General features: G+C 50.5%; 1 protein-coding gene across 1 annotated transcript; it reads right to left on the bottom strand.

The window, feature by feature from the left end:
* Positions 1-170: 170 nt before the first annotated feature.
* NPC2 (NPC intracellular cholesterol transporter 2) lies at positions 171-12,730 on the bottom strand. Its single transcript, XM_030559169.1, has 4 exons — positions 12,567-12,730; positions 2,238-2,345; positions 1,732-1,904; positions 171-977 (listed from the first exon to the last, which is right to left on the bottom strand). Exons 1-4 carry the CDS (start codon positions 12,643-12,645, stop codon positions 891-893), a joined length of 447 nt encoding a protein of 148 aa, XP_030415029.1. The 5' UTR covers positions 12,646-12,730; the 3' UTR covers positions 171-890.
* Positions 12,731-17,724: the final 4,994 nt, after the last annotated feature.

The following is a 17,724-nucleotide window of genomic DNA, read 5'->3' on the forward strand; positions in this document are numbered from 1 at the left end:
AGGCTAGACTCAAGCTGCTTCCTCATAACAACCCATTGCAGGGGCTGGCTGCATCCCTGGCTGGGCCATCATCCACTCCTCTTGCATAATGAAACTGGTTTCTCTGACCCCAGCTTGAAGATACCACCTTACGCTGGCCCCCCCATCACACAAGGCAAAACAGGCAGATGGCAGTTTTTACTGAGCCTTTATTAAAAGGAAAGTTATAAAAAGATGTTAGGGGTGAAGAGCCCCCAGCAGCAGCTCCATGTAAGTTAGCAGACAGTGCAAATCACTGGTTAGTAAGAGTCATCCCTGCAGCGATGCTGTGTGCAGTTTGGGTTTGTGCCTGCACAGAGGAAGCATTCTCCCAGCTGTAGAGTTGCTGGCCACTGCAGGACCAAGGAGACACCAGTGCTCATGGAAGACAAGTGGCGGTGCTAGTCCCCTCTCTTCACCCTCCATTGGCTCTGGATAGCAGATGCAGGTTGCAGGAACACTCTGGTCATGACTGAGCAGGAGAAAAGCAGAGGGATGCAGCAGCATTCAATCAGAACAGGCACTCAAGGGTTACAGAGACAGCAGCTGATACCAACCCCATTGCATTAGAGAGAGATCTCTTTGTGATGCTCATTTCAAGCAGACAAAAAAACCTCCACAGAGCTCCAGCAGTGTGCTGCTCAGCAGCTGCCAGACTCTGCTCTCTCTCAAGCTACAGGGAATTGAGCCCTTTGCGTGTTGATGCTCCTGCAGCAACTGTACCTCAGCTTTGGGAGAACACAGTGCTGGCTGCTTGGAGGCTGCAGAATTTTGAAACAGATGCCAGGAAATGCCCATTATATAAGAAGAGTCTGACCCAGGTTTTCATCTCTACCCTCCCCCAAAGCCACCCACAGGGCAAGCAGGGCTCCTTAGCTGGTGATCTGGACAGGTATCTTCCAGCAGAATATCATCTGGCCTTGGTCATCAATCAGCTCCCACTGGACAATCAATTTAATCTGGAAGAGACAAAGGAAGTGAGAGTGTCTAGGGAATTGCTGGTCCTCAGGCATGGGGGCAGTCTGAGTTACTTTGTGGGGTGGGGAAGGAGAGAACCCACTCCTCTGCCCCCAATTATGGGAGGAACTGCGCCTCTGGAAGCAGACTGGGAGCCAGGTGAGTTGCAGCAGGCCAATTCCAGCTATGCTATACCCCCCGAACATTTTGCATGTTAAGTAGGGTTGCCTGGAAGATGTCCCAGGACTAGCACTCCACCCTCCAAGTCAATACTAACCCCACTGCAATGATAGAGGGCTTTGCCCTGTGTCTCAGTTAAGAAAAGTCCTAGCCTTTTGAGCTGAAATTTTCATTAAGCTCCCCACCAATATGAGGCACCAGGGCTGGGAGGGAGGAGCTGGTGCAGGGCCAGACTGAGTCACAGGCTCTGGAAGGAGGTTATATAGAAGCACTGCCCAGAAAGGGGCCTGCAAACACTATGCACCTTCCCCAATCCCTGCAGTCAGAACCAAGCTGCTTCCCCTGACAGGTTGGCCTGGGGTCAGGAATTGGAGACTGGTTTTAGAGAGAATGGTGCATGCAGCAGAGGTGACTCCTGACAGGTGACCTCAACTGCTTGCTTTTCCTGAGCCCCCGCCCATGCACCTCCTATTCCCAAGGGTAAAAGGGCCTCCGTGCTCAAGGGCATGCTGTGGTGCTCAGCCCTGACCAGGCTGGGTAGCTCTAAGAACTGGAGCTGGCTTATGGGTCACTTACACTGGGGTACTCGCTTTTCACAGGCAGCTTGTTCAGGTAGCTGTAGGAATGGCCTTTTTCAATGGGGCACTGGATCCCACTCTTGCATCCATCAGGCTCAGGGATGGGAAAGGGTACGTCCACATGGAGTATCTCCCCATACACCTTTGCTTTGCTGCCCTGGCTGTCGATCTCTGCAGAACAGGGAAAGGGATGAGAGGGAGATGAGCAGCTGCCCACTGCTCCGGAGCTATTAGGGCAGGGCACCATTTGCACCCCGTGCAGTGTCCCCTGCAGCTCATAGGGATGCAGTGTAGGATGAGGTCACCAATAGATGTTCTTCATTTCTCTTCTGCCATGAGGACACTTCTCAACCATCCTTCCCCACATCTCCAACTGCTGCAGGCAAGTCCCAGGGATGAAAAGTGGTTACCTCCCCTTCTACCCTCCCATCTCCACCCACCGCTGCAGAGAAGCCACTACCCCCATAGGAGCTCAGCCCCTAAAGTAGCATATTCTGCTCTTACTGCTGGAGAAGGTGACATTGACGCTGTAGGACGTCCCTTTCTGGAGCAGGCAGGGCTGTGTGGGGCAGGGACTCACGTTCACTTCTGTGATGCTCCCATCTTTGGAGCCTGCAAGAACAAACAAGAACTTGATCATTTTAGGGCCATGTTACCCATAGTCAGAGGCCTCCAACCAGCATAACACTCAGTCCTACTGTACATGACGCACACATGCAATGCCAGACACGGCATAAGACACACACGCACCCCTCAAAGGAAAGAGTCTTGGAGACTAGTGAGGCTCCAGCTAGAGCTACTTTGTGAACAAACTGGAGAGAGTCCAGAGGAGTTCAACAAAAATGAGATGTTTAGAAAACATGACTAATGGCCAGTTCTTTCAACCCTTCCTCCTGTTTAGTCTAAAGAGGAGAGGGCTAAGCAGGGACCTGATAAATCTTCAAATATGTGAAAGGTTATTAGTTCTCAATGTCCACTGAGTGTAGGACAAGAAGTCATCAGCCTAGTCTGCAGCAAGGGAGATCTAGATTAGACACAAGCTTGTTAATGACAAGTAAGGCTACGATTTAGTCACAGAATCCATTCCTTCAGTCTGCAGCGGTCAGGATCTGCAGAGTCCCCCGCCTCTCGCAGGGGCAAGGAGCTGCAGGGTACCCCCGCTGCCTCTGGTGGTCCCCTGGAGCTCCAAGCCATCGCAGGCAGTGGAGATACCCTTGAGCTCCCAGCCACTGCAGGTGGCGGGGGGGTCCTGCAGCCCCCCCCAGCTGCTGCAGGCAGTGGGCACCCACAGCTCCTAGCCATGGGCAGCAGAGGACCCTGGAGCTCTAACACCCAACCCACAGTGGGGGCTCCTAGAGCTCCTAGCCGTGCTGCAGGCTGTGTGGGGACCTGCAGATCCGCATTTTGTCTCAGATATTTTTAGTAAAAATTAGGGACAGGTCACTGCTTCTGTGTACTTTACTTTTCTTTATTGCCCGTGACCTGTCCCTGACTTCTGCTAAAAATATCTGTAACAAAATCTTAGCCTTGATGAGGATAGTTAAGCAAAGGAAGAGGTTAACTAGGGAGGCTGTGGAATCCTCATCTGTGGAGGGTTGAGACAGGTTGGACAAAAACCCCTGTTATGGATGCTCTAGGTTTACTTGGCCCTGCCTCAGCAGAAAGAGGGGGGATGGGGATGATGATGAACTAAATGACCTCTCCGATTTACATGGCCCAGAGGCATTGGGAGCTTTGTACAGTGAGGATACTCACCCCCCCACCCCCCGCTGCTCAAAGAAGGTGCTTTGTGATTAGGTTGAAGTAGGACAAATGGGGGGTGGGGAGGGTGGAGAGGAAGGGGGATGGCAGAGATGTGGATTGCTTAGGTTTGAAAGTTTCCCTGAGTGGGAGCCCTATTAGGTGGGAAACTAAACACCTTGCCAGGGCAAAGTCCGCACTGGCAAATTGGGCATTAGCAGCTCTAGCTCTCTGGGTTTGCATTATTTGTATTCAATGGCACCAAGTCCAACTTTTGAGAGGGGCGAGGGGTAAGCAAATTCCAGTTCCTACCCCTCCTCCATCAGGGACCCCATTCTACTCCCCTCTCACTACACACCCACACAGAGCCCTCAAGGACCCTCTCTCTCAACCAGGGAGTCTCCCCTCTCTGTTTTTCATAGATACCAACCCAGAAGGGACCATTAGGATCATCAAGTCCAGGGGTTCTCAAACTAGGGGTCAGGGTTATTACATGAGGGGTCACGAGCTGTCAGCCTCCACCCCAAACCCTGCTTTGCCAGCATTTATCATGGTGTTAAATACATTTAAAAAAGTGGTTTGACCATGTGAAAGGGATCCCCAGTACAAAAGTCTCAGAACCACTGATCTAGTCTGACCTTTTGTGTCAAACAGGCCATAGACCTTCCCCAAAATAATTCCTGGAGCATATATTTTAGAAATTGCCAGAGAGCGAGAACCCACCATAGCACTTGGTAAGTTGTTCCAATGGTTAATTGCTCACACTGTTAAAAATGTAGAGCGTCAAGTTGGGTGAGGTAATATTTACGCTTTATTTCCAGTCTGAATGCGTCTAGCTTCAAGTTCCAGCTACTGGACCGTTATACTTTCTCTGCTAGACTGAAGAGCCTATTATCAAATGTTGGTTCCTCACGTAGGTACTTTTAGACCGTAGTAAAGTCACCCTTGCATGAGTTGATGCTATCAGGAAGTGAGTTCTTTGCAGACTCCCCAGTGTTCTGCTGTACAGAAAGACTCTCTGTGCACCAGGTTGCAAAACCATTGAGCCTGGCAGCCCTCCATCTGGACAGAGAAGTGTCTGGGCCAAGTTTGAGTTGCATTGTCACTGTATGCATCAGGTCACACCGCCATTCACTGAAATTTGGCCTGGCTGCATCTCCATCTGAACAGAGGGATGACTGGGTCAAATTTCAGTGGCATTGCAATGCTCTGGACCGCTCCTGCAGTAGAGTACTGATTTAGTATGAGACCATTACTGAAGGATATGCAAAAACTTGGGGGAGGGGACGTCTCCCCCGCCCCAATTGGCGCCACAGTTTGTATTGGGCTATAAATGATGCTTTTCAATGGGCCATAGAGAAAAGCAAAACCCTGCTCTGGAACACAGGGAGTCTGAGTGGGTGTGTAACCAGAATACCACACCGTGGAGGTGTGTGGGTTACAAGTGCAGGGCAGCATGAAGCAGCCAGGTCAGCAAAATGACCTTCTGGGATATAACAGGTTGGGTTTCAGGAGATGGCAGCACAATGTACCTCTCCAAGCCTTCTCTCTAACTATATTCATGGGGAGACAGTGCCAGCCATGGGGGCAGCATGGGCCCAGTGAAGGAGATTAACTAACACTTAGGACTGGAAGAGAGACTATTAGGGACCATCTAATCCAGCTCCCTGGTGCTTGCACAGGATTGTTCCCCACCTCTTCTAGTGCAATGGCCTCCAGCAATGGACCTGAGGACAAGGCAGTGGGCAGAAGAAAATACTGGGTGAGTTGCAGGGACTACAGGGCAAGGTGAAAATACCAGCTTCTGTAGGTAAGCAGGGCTAGAGACAAGAAGGGGAAGCTTGGACTTAGCACAAGGGTCTCAAAGCACAAGGGTCTCAAACTCCTGGCCCGCAGGCCATCCGCGGCCCGTGAGCCTCCCCAACGGAGCCCTGCAGGCCACTGCAGCTTTGGGGCTGGATCTCTCCCTTGGCTCCACCTGCCACCCCAAGGTGCTCCCCCTGCAAGGGCCCCAGCGGTGCTAAGCGGCATCAACCTGCTCGCTCCAGTGGCTGCCAGCCCCTCCCTGCGGCCCTGGGGTGGGGCAGGGCGGTGCTGTGCCTCTGTTCGCTGCCCCTGCTGCCAATGGGACACTGCGGGGGTGGTGCCTGGGGCAGAAGCACGCAGAGGCCCCTGGCCCACCCCACCTTGGAGCCCCAGGTAAGCACCACACTTCCAACCTCCTCCCAGAGCCTGCACCCCCACTCCCTCCCCCCCCAAAACTCCTACCCAGAGCCTGCACTCCCTTTCTACACCCCCTCTCCACCCCCAAACTCCCTTCCACAGCCTGCACCCCCTCCACACACACACCCCAGACTCCCTCCCCCACCCAAACTCTGTCCCAGAGCCTTAGACAGGTGGAGGGTGGAGTTTTTTGGGGGGTGGGTTCTGGGCAGCATGAGTGACATTGGCCCTGGGAGGATTTGAGGACTGGCACTAAGGTAAACTGAGTCTGAGACCCCTGGCTTAGTGGGAAAGTCAGTGCAGAGATTCAAGGAAGGCGAAACATGGTAAGAACAGACAGGAAGATCATGTGGTTTGAAATGGAGGGGAGAGGGAAGAATCTGCAACTATTACGGCAGGAAAACAGGATGAACTAGCGGATGAGCAGTGGGGAGAGGAAAGGACACTGGTAGCAGAGAAGGAAGTTAAGTCAACACTGGCCTTGATGGGACAGAAAGGAGGCCAGGTTCCTCGTGGTGACAGACATGACAGTAGTGTCCATAGAGGATGAAGGGGGACTAGTTAAGTGGCCAAGTGTCCTCACTCTCAGTTCTTCTTCGAGTGATTGCTCATATCCATTCCAGTTAGGTGTACGCGCCGCGCGTGCACATTCGTCGAAAACTTTTACCCTAGCAACTCAGTGGGCCGGCAGGTCGCCACCTAGAGTGGCGCCACCATGGCGCTCGATATATACCTCTGCCGGCCCACCCGCTCCTCAGTTCCTTCTTACCGCCCGTGTCGGTCGTTGGAACAGTGGAGCGCGGCTTAGCTGACCTCCACTTCCCTAGCTACTCGTATTTCTCGTATATAGTTACGCAGTTATAACCCTTTTATTTATATAGTTATACGTTTTTCTTTGCTAACATGGTTAGTTTAGTTAGCGGGGTTCAGGAGGTAGCCCCTGCCATGAACCCGGTCCCGGAGCCCATGCGGGGCTCACCGGTTTTTAGAATGGGCCCGGCCTGCCAGCGGTTTCATCCGCCCCAGCCCTCACTGCCCCGGACGACGGACGCGTCATCTCTATGCTCGAGTGCTCATGGTCACCCCCGAGCTTAAGGCCTTTAGTCTTCTCGGGAGCTGGCATTCCACCTGGCGTGCCAGGGGTTCCAGCGGCAGCTGCGAGGCCGTTGTATCTCGGTGTTTACAGCCAACACAACGGCCATGTGCTTCATGAGTATCCGGGGAGGGACATAGTTCCCCCCCCCCCTTTTTTGTCAGGAGGCCATCCATTTCCGGGTCTTTTGCATGACCCATTCGATGGAGCTGGCGACGTCCTTTCTCCCAGGCGTTCGGAACGTCTTAAAGCTTTGACTCAGCAGGTCTTTCCGGTCTTATGAGTGATCACTCTGCCCCATGTGAGGCGTTCTGCTTTCCAGAAGTTGAGATGTTTCCTCACACAGACCTGTTCGCTCACTGCGAGAGCAGGAAATGCCAGATGTTCTGCTCCTTCCGAGGTCTCTCCTTGGGATCGATCTTGGACGCATTCCTGATGCCGTGGAAAGGCCAATTGCATTATGCCTTCCCACTGTTCCCACTGGTTCGCTAGGTCCTGCTCAAACTCCGCAGGGGCAGAGCGTGCATCATCATGATCACTCCAGAGTGGCCCAGGCAGCACTGATATACCACGTTGCTCGGCCTGTCAGTAACAGACCCAATTACCCTTCCACCCCACCCAGACCTCATCACTCAGGGCAACAACAGGCTTTGTCACTCGGACCTGCAGCCTGTTCACCTCACGGTGTGGCTCCTGCGTACCTGAGTCGGGGTGACAGGCAGCCTTCCACCTGGTCAACGGACCGGGCCAGGTGGAAGTGTTTCTTCTACAGCTGCAATACGCTCGATCTTGCTCCTGCTGAGGTCTCGATCCCCTCTATTTGGCCTGCCTCTGGCCTTCAGCGGCAGGGCCTGACGGTATCATTGCTGAGGATACACTTAGCAGCCATCTCTACCTTCCAGCAGGCTAAGGTGGCCGTTCCATGTTCTCACGCTCTATGGGTTCGAGGTCCCTCAAGGGCTTGGAGCGCTTGCACCCTCGGGTGCACCGCCCAGCCCCAACCTGGGACCTCAACCTAGTTTTAACCAGACTTATGTCTCCCCTAGTCGAGCCGTTCACGACTGGCCCTCTGCTATACCTGTCTTGCACGACAACTTTCCTCGTAGCTGTTACATCGGCCAGACGGGTCTCTGAGCTCAGAGTTCTTACGGTGGTTCCGCCGTACACTAGGTTTCACAAAGACAAGGTGCAGTTATGACCGCACCCGACTTTCCTTCCTAAGGGGTTTCGGCCTTTCATGTTACCCACAGCTCAACGCAATGGGCACAACCATTGCACTCCTTGGACATCTGTGGAGTGCTCGCATTTATATTGTGCTGACAGAACCATTTCCTAAGGTGCCCCGGCTCTGTCGCGGTAGCGGGCCAAAGGAAGGGCTTGCCTGTTTTCCTCTCAGAGGATCTCATCTTGGGTGATGGCGGACATCCCCACTTGTTATGATTTGGCTCATATTTCACCAAGCCACATCACCATGCATTCTACCAGGGCTCAGGCTTCATCTGCCGCCTTGCTGGCTCGTGTACCTACCCACGAGATCTGTCGCGAAGCTCCATTGGTCCTCGGTCCATACCTTTGCTTCGCAGTATGCCCTGGTTCAACAGTCGAGAGACGCTGTAGCCTCTGACTCAGCAGTTTTCATTCTGCCACATTTCACTCCGACCCCACCGCCTTTGTAAGGCTTGGGATTCACCTAACTGGAATGGATATGAGCAATCACTCGAAGAAGAAAAGACGGTTACTCACCTTTGTAACTGTTGTTCTTCGAGATGTGTTGCTCATATCCATTCCACACCCGCCCTCCTTCCCCACTGTCGGAGTAGCCGGCAAGAAGGAACTGAGGAGCGGGTGGGCCGGCAGAGGTATATATCGAGCGCCATGGTGGCGCCACTCTAGGGGGCGACCTGCCGGCCCACTGAGTTGCTAGGGTAAAAGTTTTCCGACGAATGTGCACGTGCGGCGCGTACACCTAACTGGAATGGATATGAGCAACACATCTCGAAGAACAACAGTTACAAAGGTGAGTAACCGTCTTTTCTAGTGACTATGAAGGGTTTTGTCTTGTCTATTCCAACATGTGCCCTGAAATACACATCCTTCAGGGGAGGGAACAGACTATGTGCTGGGCCTCGCTCTCTGCAGCCACTTCAGATTATACAGAGACAGACTCTACTGCTGTTTCTCAAGATTGAATGGGACAAGGCAAGTTTAGTAATATTTTTAAAGTAGTGTTTCACCTGGGAACACTGGAGTGCAACACAAGATCAGCTAAACCACTGCAGTGCCCTCATTAGCAACTGTAGTGCTGTTAGTGGGTGGGCATGCCTCAGCAAGCCCTAAAGACAGGCGGTAGCAAAGGCCTTGGCTACACTGGCGCTTACAGCGCTGCAACTTTCTCGCTCAGGGGTGTGAAAAACACACCCCCCTGAGCGCAGCAAGTTACAGCGCTGCAAAGCGCCAGTGTAAACAGTGCCCCAGCGCTGGGAGCGCGGCTCCCAGCGCTGCAAGCTAATCTCCACGGGGAAGTGGAGTACGTGCAGCGCTGGGAGAGCTCTCTCCCAGCGCTGGCACTGCGACCACACTCACGCTTCAAAGCACTGCCGTGGGAGCGCTCCTGCAGCAGCGCTTTGAATTTTGAGTGTAGCCAAGCCCAAAGGCAGCATTGAGTATATCAATACCAAGGAAGTCCAGTCTCTTGCAGAGTACAACGCTTATAACAAAGCTTTAGAGTTCTCTGGCTTCACTGCATTGAGGGAGAAATTTAGCTTTAACTCAGTTACCGAGATATCAGTTAAGGAGGTTTTCTTACTAAACTCAATGTGACCAACACAAAGCAGCCTTGGAGGTATCTTTCTAATTAGCCAGAAAAGCCTGGCTTTTTAGTCTCTTGAGAAAGAGCAAACTATCATTTTACAACACCGTATCTATGGAGGCCAGAGGTTAGTTAGATTGGAAGGAGGGAAGGTCATTTCATCTCTTTACTCCCCCTATAACCTTTGTCTTTATTTTAACAAAAATGTTGTGTCAATATGACCTCCCCAAAGAAGCTAGATATAAAGCCATGGTTCATACAAAAGCCAATACATAATGTTTGTGTTGGCTTATAAACAGCTCTGCCATCATCCATTAGGATTTCTAGGTCTTTCTAAGCATGACTGGTCACTGATTTCTCCCTCCTCCACCTGGGACAGGGGGAGAAGTCACATTAGGAACCTACCTTTAAAAACCAGCCCCTTCCTGCCTTTATTCTCCATAGACCTCTGCGTTATTTCTCTGCCCCAACTGGTCTCTGAACGCTACCCAATGTAGTGTTATTGCTCAACTTTGCTGATATGTTCTTTATGCGCCTCTTTCAGATCGGTGTGATTGTTCCACAAGATGGACATGCCTGGATCAATGTAGCTTACAGAATCTCACTAGATACCACCCCCTAACCTGGTATCTTGCCATTTATCATTACCCATTGTTCAGAGGTGGTTATCACCACAGAACCCAGCAACCTCTCTACCAGAAGCAGGGCCACAGAGTGCAAGCTGCAATACAAACAAGACAAGTCCCTTTGTGAATCTAGCTCCTTAGGTGCCTAACTGGCCTTTTAGACCCAACATTTAAGTGCCAGTGACACTAACAAAACCCTGCTCAGCTGCTGCCTAACTCTGTGGAAACCTATGGGGATTCAGACTCCTATATTTCTGCCAGTGGGCATGCATAAAATGACCTCAGTCCTGATGCCACCCCACAGCTAATAAGCTGCTTAGAGCCCTTGCTCACACCTAAGCCCCAGTGGGATTCTCTTCTCCCTCTTATGGGACCCAATCCACTAGGCAGGCTCACAGTACACTTAACTCATACAAAGAACAGCTGTGGGGCCACAGGCATGGATCCCAGAATACCCACTAGCCCAGTGGTTACAGTACTCAGCTGGGATGTGAGATACCTAGGTTGGAATCCTCATGCTGCCTAATTTGGAGGTGATACTTGAATCTGATTCTCCCACAGCCCACCTGAGCACCCTGACCACCAGGCTATAGAGTCAATCTCCCATTCTGGTCTAATGAATATTTATACAAAGCAGAACAGCTTCCCATGTAGCCTGGCAATTAGGGCACTCCTCTGGAATGTGGGACACCAGGGTTCAGGTTCTTGCTCCAAGTCAGGAAGAGCAGTGACTTGAAATCAGGCTTCCCACATCCCCAGTGAGGGCCCCAAGCACTGGGCTATTAGCTGTGATGGCTTAGGTCACCTAATACCAGGAGAAGATTCATAGCTGAGAATCCCAAGCAGAGACAGGCCTTTGGCCTGTCAGTCAGATGCTTAGGGCTCAGATCAATGGGGGTTAGTTGCCTAAGTATCTTTGTGGATCTGGGCTTAATCCCCACCCCTTTCCCTTGCATTTCACTCCTGGCTAGCTTAGGAAGCTCTCCCCACTCAGCTTGCTGGCTTCTGAGAATCCCTTACATAGGCACCTAAATCTCCCCTAAGGTGAGGCTGCAAATTATTCCAATGGGTGGCAGGGCACCTAAGCATTGCAATGCTTAACTCCTCCATCGACTTTGTGAATCTAGCCCAGGGTCCATAATCGGAAGAGCTTACAGTTCTAGGATGGAAGCCAGAGAGTTGCTATAGTTGTTTAAAAACAAACAAACAAAAAAAAAAAAACACCCTCCCACCCAGGTACTTCCATCAGTGGTAAGTGTAGATTTTCCTGAACTGCCTCCTTCAGCCTACTTCGGTGAGTGTTTGATTTCTTGTGTCAGTCCTGTGAATAGTGTGAGCTCCAAACCACTTTTAAGTTAATGTTTCAGGAAGATTGGGAAATACTGTTGAATGCAGACAGAGATATAATCACTGGCCCTCCATCAGGCTATTAATTTTGAAATTCTAACAAAGGCTGGCTAGATGGGGGGAGAGTTGGATGCACATGAAGCTGAAGAAGAGAGGCTTTCCCATTGCTCTCAAAGGGGCACTGGGAAACTGAGCTGGAAACTCCAGGAGTTACTTATTGTGGGACATGCATGAATTTCCCATGGCTGCTCTCCACAGTAAGAGAGAGTCAGTGGCTGCTATCTAGCAGAGAGGAGACTGGCTCTGTATGACACCTGGCACACATCTGGACACTCACTGAATGCTATTGAAACAATTAACATCGAATAAAATGACGTGGAGAGCTGATGAAGCTTGAAGCAAGAAATGCAGGTACTTTATGGATCTCCTCGCTGTGGTATCCCAGTCCTTAAATTCACCCGTAGCTCAACAAGCACAGAACTGCTGCTAGGGAAAGTCTCTCATTGATTTGTCAACAGATCAGCGACATACCAGCGGCCACAGCCTGCAGCCTAGGACCTAGAAGAGGAACAGGTAGGACGCTGCACACTCCCTCCAAGTGCTGTCAGTCAGGGAGCAACAAGGTTAACCAGCCTAGCTAAGGACTCGGCTAGGTCCCGGACAAGGGGTTACAGACACATGAAGTGCTCCCTGTGGAGGCCGGGGAAGGTGGAAGAGCCTTGACAGCAAGTCCCGGGCGGGCGGAGGACGCTAGGAAACCCTCCGGGATCCGAGCCAGGCAGCCCAGAGAGGAAAAGAGCCTCTCCAAGACTTCCCTGCACCTTCCCCCCGACCCGCCCTCCCAGGGTCCGTGGGCCGGGCTTGCTCCACTTCGAGCCGCCCCAGCCCGGCGGGGGGACGTGTGCGGCAGCCGACCCAGCTCGCACACGGCCCCGGGCTGCAGCAGCGTCGCGTGGCCGGGCGGCGCCAGGCTGGAGCCCGCAGGAGCCACTCACCGCAGTCCACGAACTTGAGGGGCTCGGCCCGCGCCACGGAGCCGAGGGCCAGGAGCAGAGCCACGGTCAGGGCGAGCATGGTCCCGGCCGGCACCGGAGCAGGGCGGAGAGGATCCGGGAAGTGCGGCGCAGCCTGAGTCACCCGCAGGTCACCCGAGACCCAGCGGCCCTAGACCCGCCCCTGCGCGCAGCTGACTGCGAGGGAGCCGCCCCCCTGAGGCGGGGCCAGGCCAGGCGCGGGGGCGGCGGGGTCCCCTCTGGGCTCCTGGCTCTGGGTGCCCGGGCCCCATTTAGCGTGACCCGGCCGGACCGCCGCGGGCCCCACCGAGCCGCACAGAGGGCGCTGCCCACTCCACGTCAGGCCCCTAGAGACCCGAGAAGGGGTTAATTTACATACACCCGGGAGTGTTTAGTCTCGTTCTGGTTTGGGGGCTGCAGGGGCGCTCGGCTCCGGCTCCCCCCCGCCCCCTAAGCCTCCAAGCTGCCTCTTCCCCCGCCCTGCCCTTGGTGAGGAAAGGGGAAGCGGAGGGTCTTGCGTGAGCGCCTGCTGTCTGGCGGGGAGCTTAGGAAAGACACTGTCACAAGATTGATGCTTGTAAAAGTCACAAGAGCCGTAGCACTGCTGGTCTCTGCTGCTGGCCCAACCTGTCCCCTGTAGAAGACATGCCAGAGCTTGTGACTAACATCTGAAAAGCGGGAGCCACTGAAATCTAACCCCAGAGCAGACGTGGCAAGGAAAAGCTGGGGTGTAAAGCAGCCAGCAATTTTGCATGCTCAGTCTAATTCAGGGATTCTCAAACTTCACTGCACTGTGACCCCCTTCTCACAACAAAAATTACTACACGATCCCAGGAGCGGGGACCAAAACCTGAACCCGCCTGAGCTCCAGTGGCCTGGGCGAGAAGGCCCAAGCCCATGGGCTTGGAGGGGGTCTGTAACCCGAGCCATGCCAACCAGGGCCAAAGCCTGCTGCCCAGAGCCAAAGCCCTTGGGCTTTGAGAACTGCTGGTCCAGTTTATGGCTAGAACCCACAGCCCTGCCTACCCAGTCCCCCAAGACTCCTCAAACGGTTCCTGGGTACCTTACACAATCACTTGCGCAGCACACTCAGGAAGTCAGTTTAAACTGGGTTATCAGGGACACCCCCTTCCTGTAATTGACCAGCATCAGGCCACATATGGGATTCATTCCTGCCACCCTCTTACCCGTGTCACATAATGGGGTTGTCAAGCGGCACCCTCAGAGTTTTCTCCATGTTGGAGCTGCTGGGGCAGGTGCTCGGCAGCCAGCTTTTCTCAGTGACAGTCAGGGATTTTTTTTTTTTATTCCAGCTCCAACGTTTATTAAATGGTTTTCTCCTCATAGCCTAAGTTTTACTATGATGTTACATTCTTACATTTCTAAATGGAACCTTTAAATACTGACAAGTCCTGATTTCCAAAAAAATAGTTTAATGTAAAATAGCATCTTAATGTTAAAGAAAAAAGCTTCCTATCTTCTAAGGTTGCCTAAATGAACTAGCGCAGAGAACTGAAATCTTCATTAAAATGCACTTATTTTGCATTTGCACTTCTACCATTCAGACAATTCATTCAGACATTCTTAGGGGGCTATGGTTATTTATTTAAAGAAATGTCTATGCAGTATTTATAGAATTCAGGAGGGAAAATGATGGTTTGCCAGAATATTGTACTCACCAGCTTTTAGTCAAAGGAGAGGGGGCAAAACCTTATATACAAATGCTTCTGGAGAGATCCTCAAAAAATGTATTGTAACAAAAGTATTGTCTTATTGGTTCCTCTGCTGCCCTTTCAGTACTTCCTTTACACTACAGGGAGATTACTTTTTTGCAATCTTTTTTCTTTTCACCTTCCTTTAATACATCTTGCAGTTTCTTAGAAGTTTACATCAAGAATGCAAAGCTTTCCTTTAAATTGCTAGTCCTGTGTTCTCTGCATACGTTCTCAAGACCATCAAACCACTGGAGGGTCTTCTTAAGTTCTGCCTGAAGTGACTGTCAGGGATACAAGATGGGGGATTCAGTCTGAGCCTCACACTCCTCCCATCTCTCTTCCCCACATAAGGTGCATGCGGAGCCATCCTTTTCCACATGCATCAGGGTAATAGAGAGCAATAGCTCCTAGCACTTCCACCCACTGCTCAGGGAGAGGAGAGAGATTGGCATGTGCCTTCCCCTCCTACCTACACTGGCTCCCTGTATGGCATTCTTATGTTCAGTTTATTATTGTACTGCCACACCCTTTGCTCTCCTGGTTAAATGCTGACTAAGGAGAGAAGAAGCTATGCAATTGTAGTATTGAAAGGGTGTAAACAGAAAAATTGGAGTAGTTACTGAAGATGATCCAATGATAGATCCATAGGACTAATGAGATTAAATTAAGGAAAGGAAAATGCAGGCTGGATATCCCAACAGCAAACTGGATTAGTCTGCAGAGTGGTCTCCTATGAGAAGTGGTGGTAACCCCATCCCCCAGGACATTTAAACTAGACTGTCCTGGACTGGAGAGAGGGTCCAAAGGAGAAGTGACCCACAGTCCTTTTCCATCTCTCACATCCAATTTGAGCCTATGTGGAAGACAAGCACGCAAAGGAGAGGAAGAGAGTGGCTTGGGTGGAGTGCAGAGGACTGAGATCAGGTGGAGGTGTGAGCAAGGCTGCACCCTAGAGGAGAGAAAGTCTAAGATCAACAAGGAAAGAGCTGGTTTGAGAGGGAGAGAAGCTGTGACCTGCAGAGCATGTCTTGTAGGAGTAGAACCAGAGAGAGAGAGAAAATGAGGACAATTATACATAGGCTTTGGGGAGAGGGCCTAGGAGGGGAAGCCTCTACTGGAAATCTACTCATTCCTAAATTCTTTATTGGTAAATTCAGTGTCTAAGGGAGTGAAGGGGAATCAGGAACAGCTGACGAGGGTATTCACATGCAACAGATGATCAGCAATCCAAGTGGGCAGATCCCAGATAAAGCAGTAGAAGGAATTCTTACAAAAGCAAGTGGAAATGTTCTTCCTTCAAGCAACAGTGAGTAAGCAATGTCAGCAGGGTGACCTATAGCCTCACAAAGTCTGACTGACTTCAGCATGTGAGCCACAGGCTTCTGTGTTATTTTGAGAAAGCAGTTGCGCTCTTTGACCTGCAGCAGCTATAATATGAGTTAGCTCTGCTTCATAATCACCCAGTAACGCTAAATGATGGGCTCCAAATTTAGTCCATGAATACTGGAAACATGTGGCTACAAAAGACAAAAACAAAACATACCAATGCTTTCTAATACTCTTTAAAAGGGTGTGTTTGACTCAGTCCGGCACCCTAGAATAGATTTAAAGCCACTCTGCACTAATTCTGTGCTGTAGGAAATACTTGGCTCTTGTTAGGTCATGCCAATTGCAGATCAAAGACACCAACACTCACATGCCTTGATGCAGGAATGTGGCATGAGACAGGGATAAGACAGTCTCAGTCCTTCCCTTTTCAGACCTCTGTCACAGTCATCTCCACACTCAGCTTCAAATTACTCAGATGTAAACCCCCTGCTTATACAGATGATCTGACTATCTATCCCCCAGACAAGAATCTCTTGATAAAAAGACTGCAAGAGAATTAGTACAACTGTGGAAGAGTTTCTCCAGCAGTCACCATTTTTCCCCCCTTCAAAAGTTTCATCACTCCAGGAAACAATGTTTTTCTTTTAGATTGTCAGGGGAATTTTCCTGGAAGGTTTATAAGTGGTTCACTCTATAGAGTCTCAAGTAAACAAAGATCCCTTAGTGCCTACTGAAACCCTCTCCCAAGTAAATGCTTAGGGAGTGGCTTGTCCCCTGAAAGCGCATGTCCAGAGACTTTAACCCACCCACCTATCTCTTCTGGTCCAGCTGCTTGCAAAGTGCTTTGATTTGTGAATCTTGAGTTCTTTCCTCAGGGACCTCAGAAAGCATTTCCTTCTCTCTATCTCCAGTCTTTGTGCTCCAGAAGCAAAGCTTGCCTTTACAGGAGTTTTGAGCAGAGTTACTTAACTGAAATAGCAATATCCCCAAACTATTCTGTAGCAGTCTCAATAAAGCAAGATAATAGGTCACCTTCAGCAACATACTCCATGACAGTTAAATGGGACTCCTCCCTGATGAGCTACCCACTCACCACATCTTTACTTCAACAGATGCTCAAACATGGTAATAATAAAGGCACACAGTCTCTTGTTCTACTTCATAGACTTTGAGACAAAAGATTTGTTTAATCTGGTACCAGATCTTAGAAATGCTACAAAATAGAATTGTTGTCAAGGCATCAAGTGCAGAATAAAATTTAAGTAATTCATTCCTTCTGACAGTTACTGCAACAGAAGGGCCTATCGGTCAACTCAGTTAAAGCACTTCAGAAAGACACTTCAGAGAGCCCCAAGATAACACAAACAAACAGACTAACATTGTATTGCACACATGAGATTGAACATGTTAGTTTATGCATACCCAGGTGGTCTCATCATAAAACACAAATGGGAACAAAAGACTGTCAAGTATCAGAGGGGTAGCCGTGTTAGTCTGGATCTGTAAAAGCAGCAAAGAATCCTGTGGCACCTTATAGACTAACAGACATTTTGGAGCATGAGCTTTTGTGGGTGAATACCCACTTTGTCAGATACATGCAAACAAAAGACTGTTTACAAAAAACGAAATGAGACCTATGGCATGAGAAAGTCACAAGGTAGACACACTATCAGTTAATAAGTTACTACTAGAGCTGTTCAGTAGTATAATCCAACCAATTGAGAGTAAAGTCCAGGGCTTTAGTTTAACAGCCAGTTACACCTAGTGAAACAAAATCCCAATAGCAACCTTACATTTGCAGTCCAGCAGACAAATACTTCACGTACCCAGCAACAGAACAGTCCGCCACAGAGCAGAACTGGATCACTTCCCTCATCCCAATCACCATCCAGAAAAGAAGAGTTAAAGTCTCATGCTATATCAACCAGGACAGCGAATAAATACTCCCTCCACCATAAAGCACTAGACAACCAAACTTCAAATCCCAATAAAAGTTTGAGCCTCTCATTATATAGCTATTCACTCCTTATACCTTATTGCAACCAGCTTCCAAATCATTAGAGCAAACCCCACCCAAAACTGAAATGTGCTCAAGA

This window comes from Gopherus evgoodei, chromosome 4 (genome assembly GCF_007399415.2).
Source record: "Gopherus evgoodei ecotype Sinaloan lineage chromosome 4, rGopEvg1_v1.p, whole genome shotgun sequence".
Lineage (NCBI taxonomy): Eukaryota > Metazoa > Chordata > Testudines > Testudinidae > Gopherus > Gopherus evgoodei.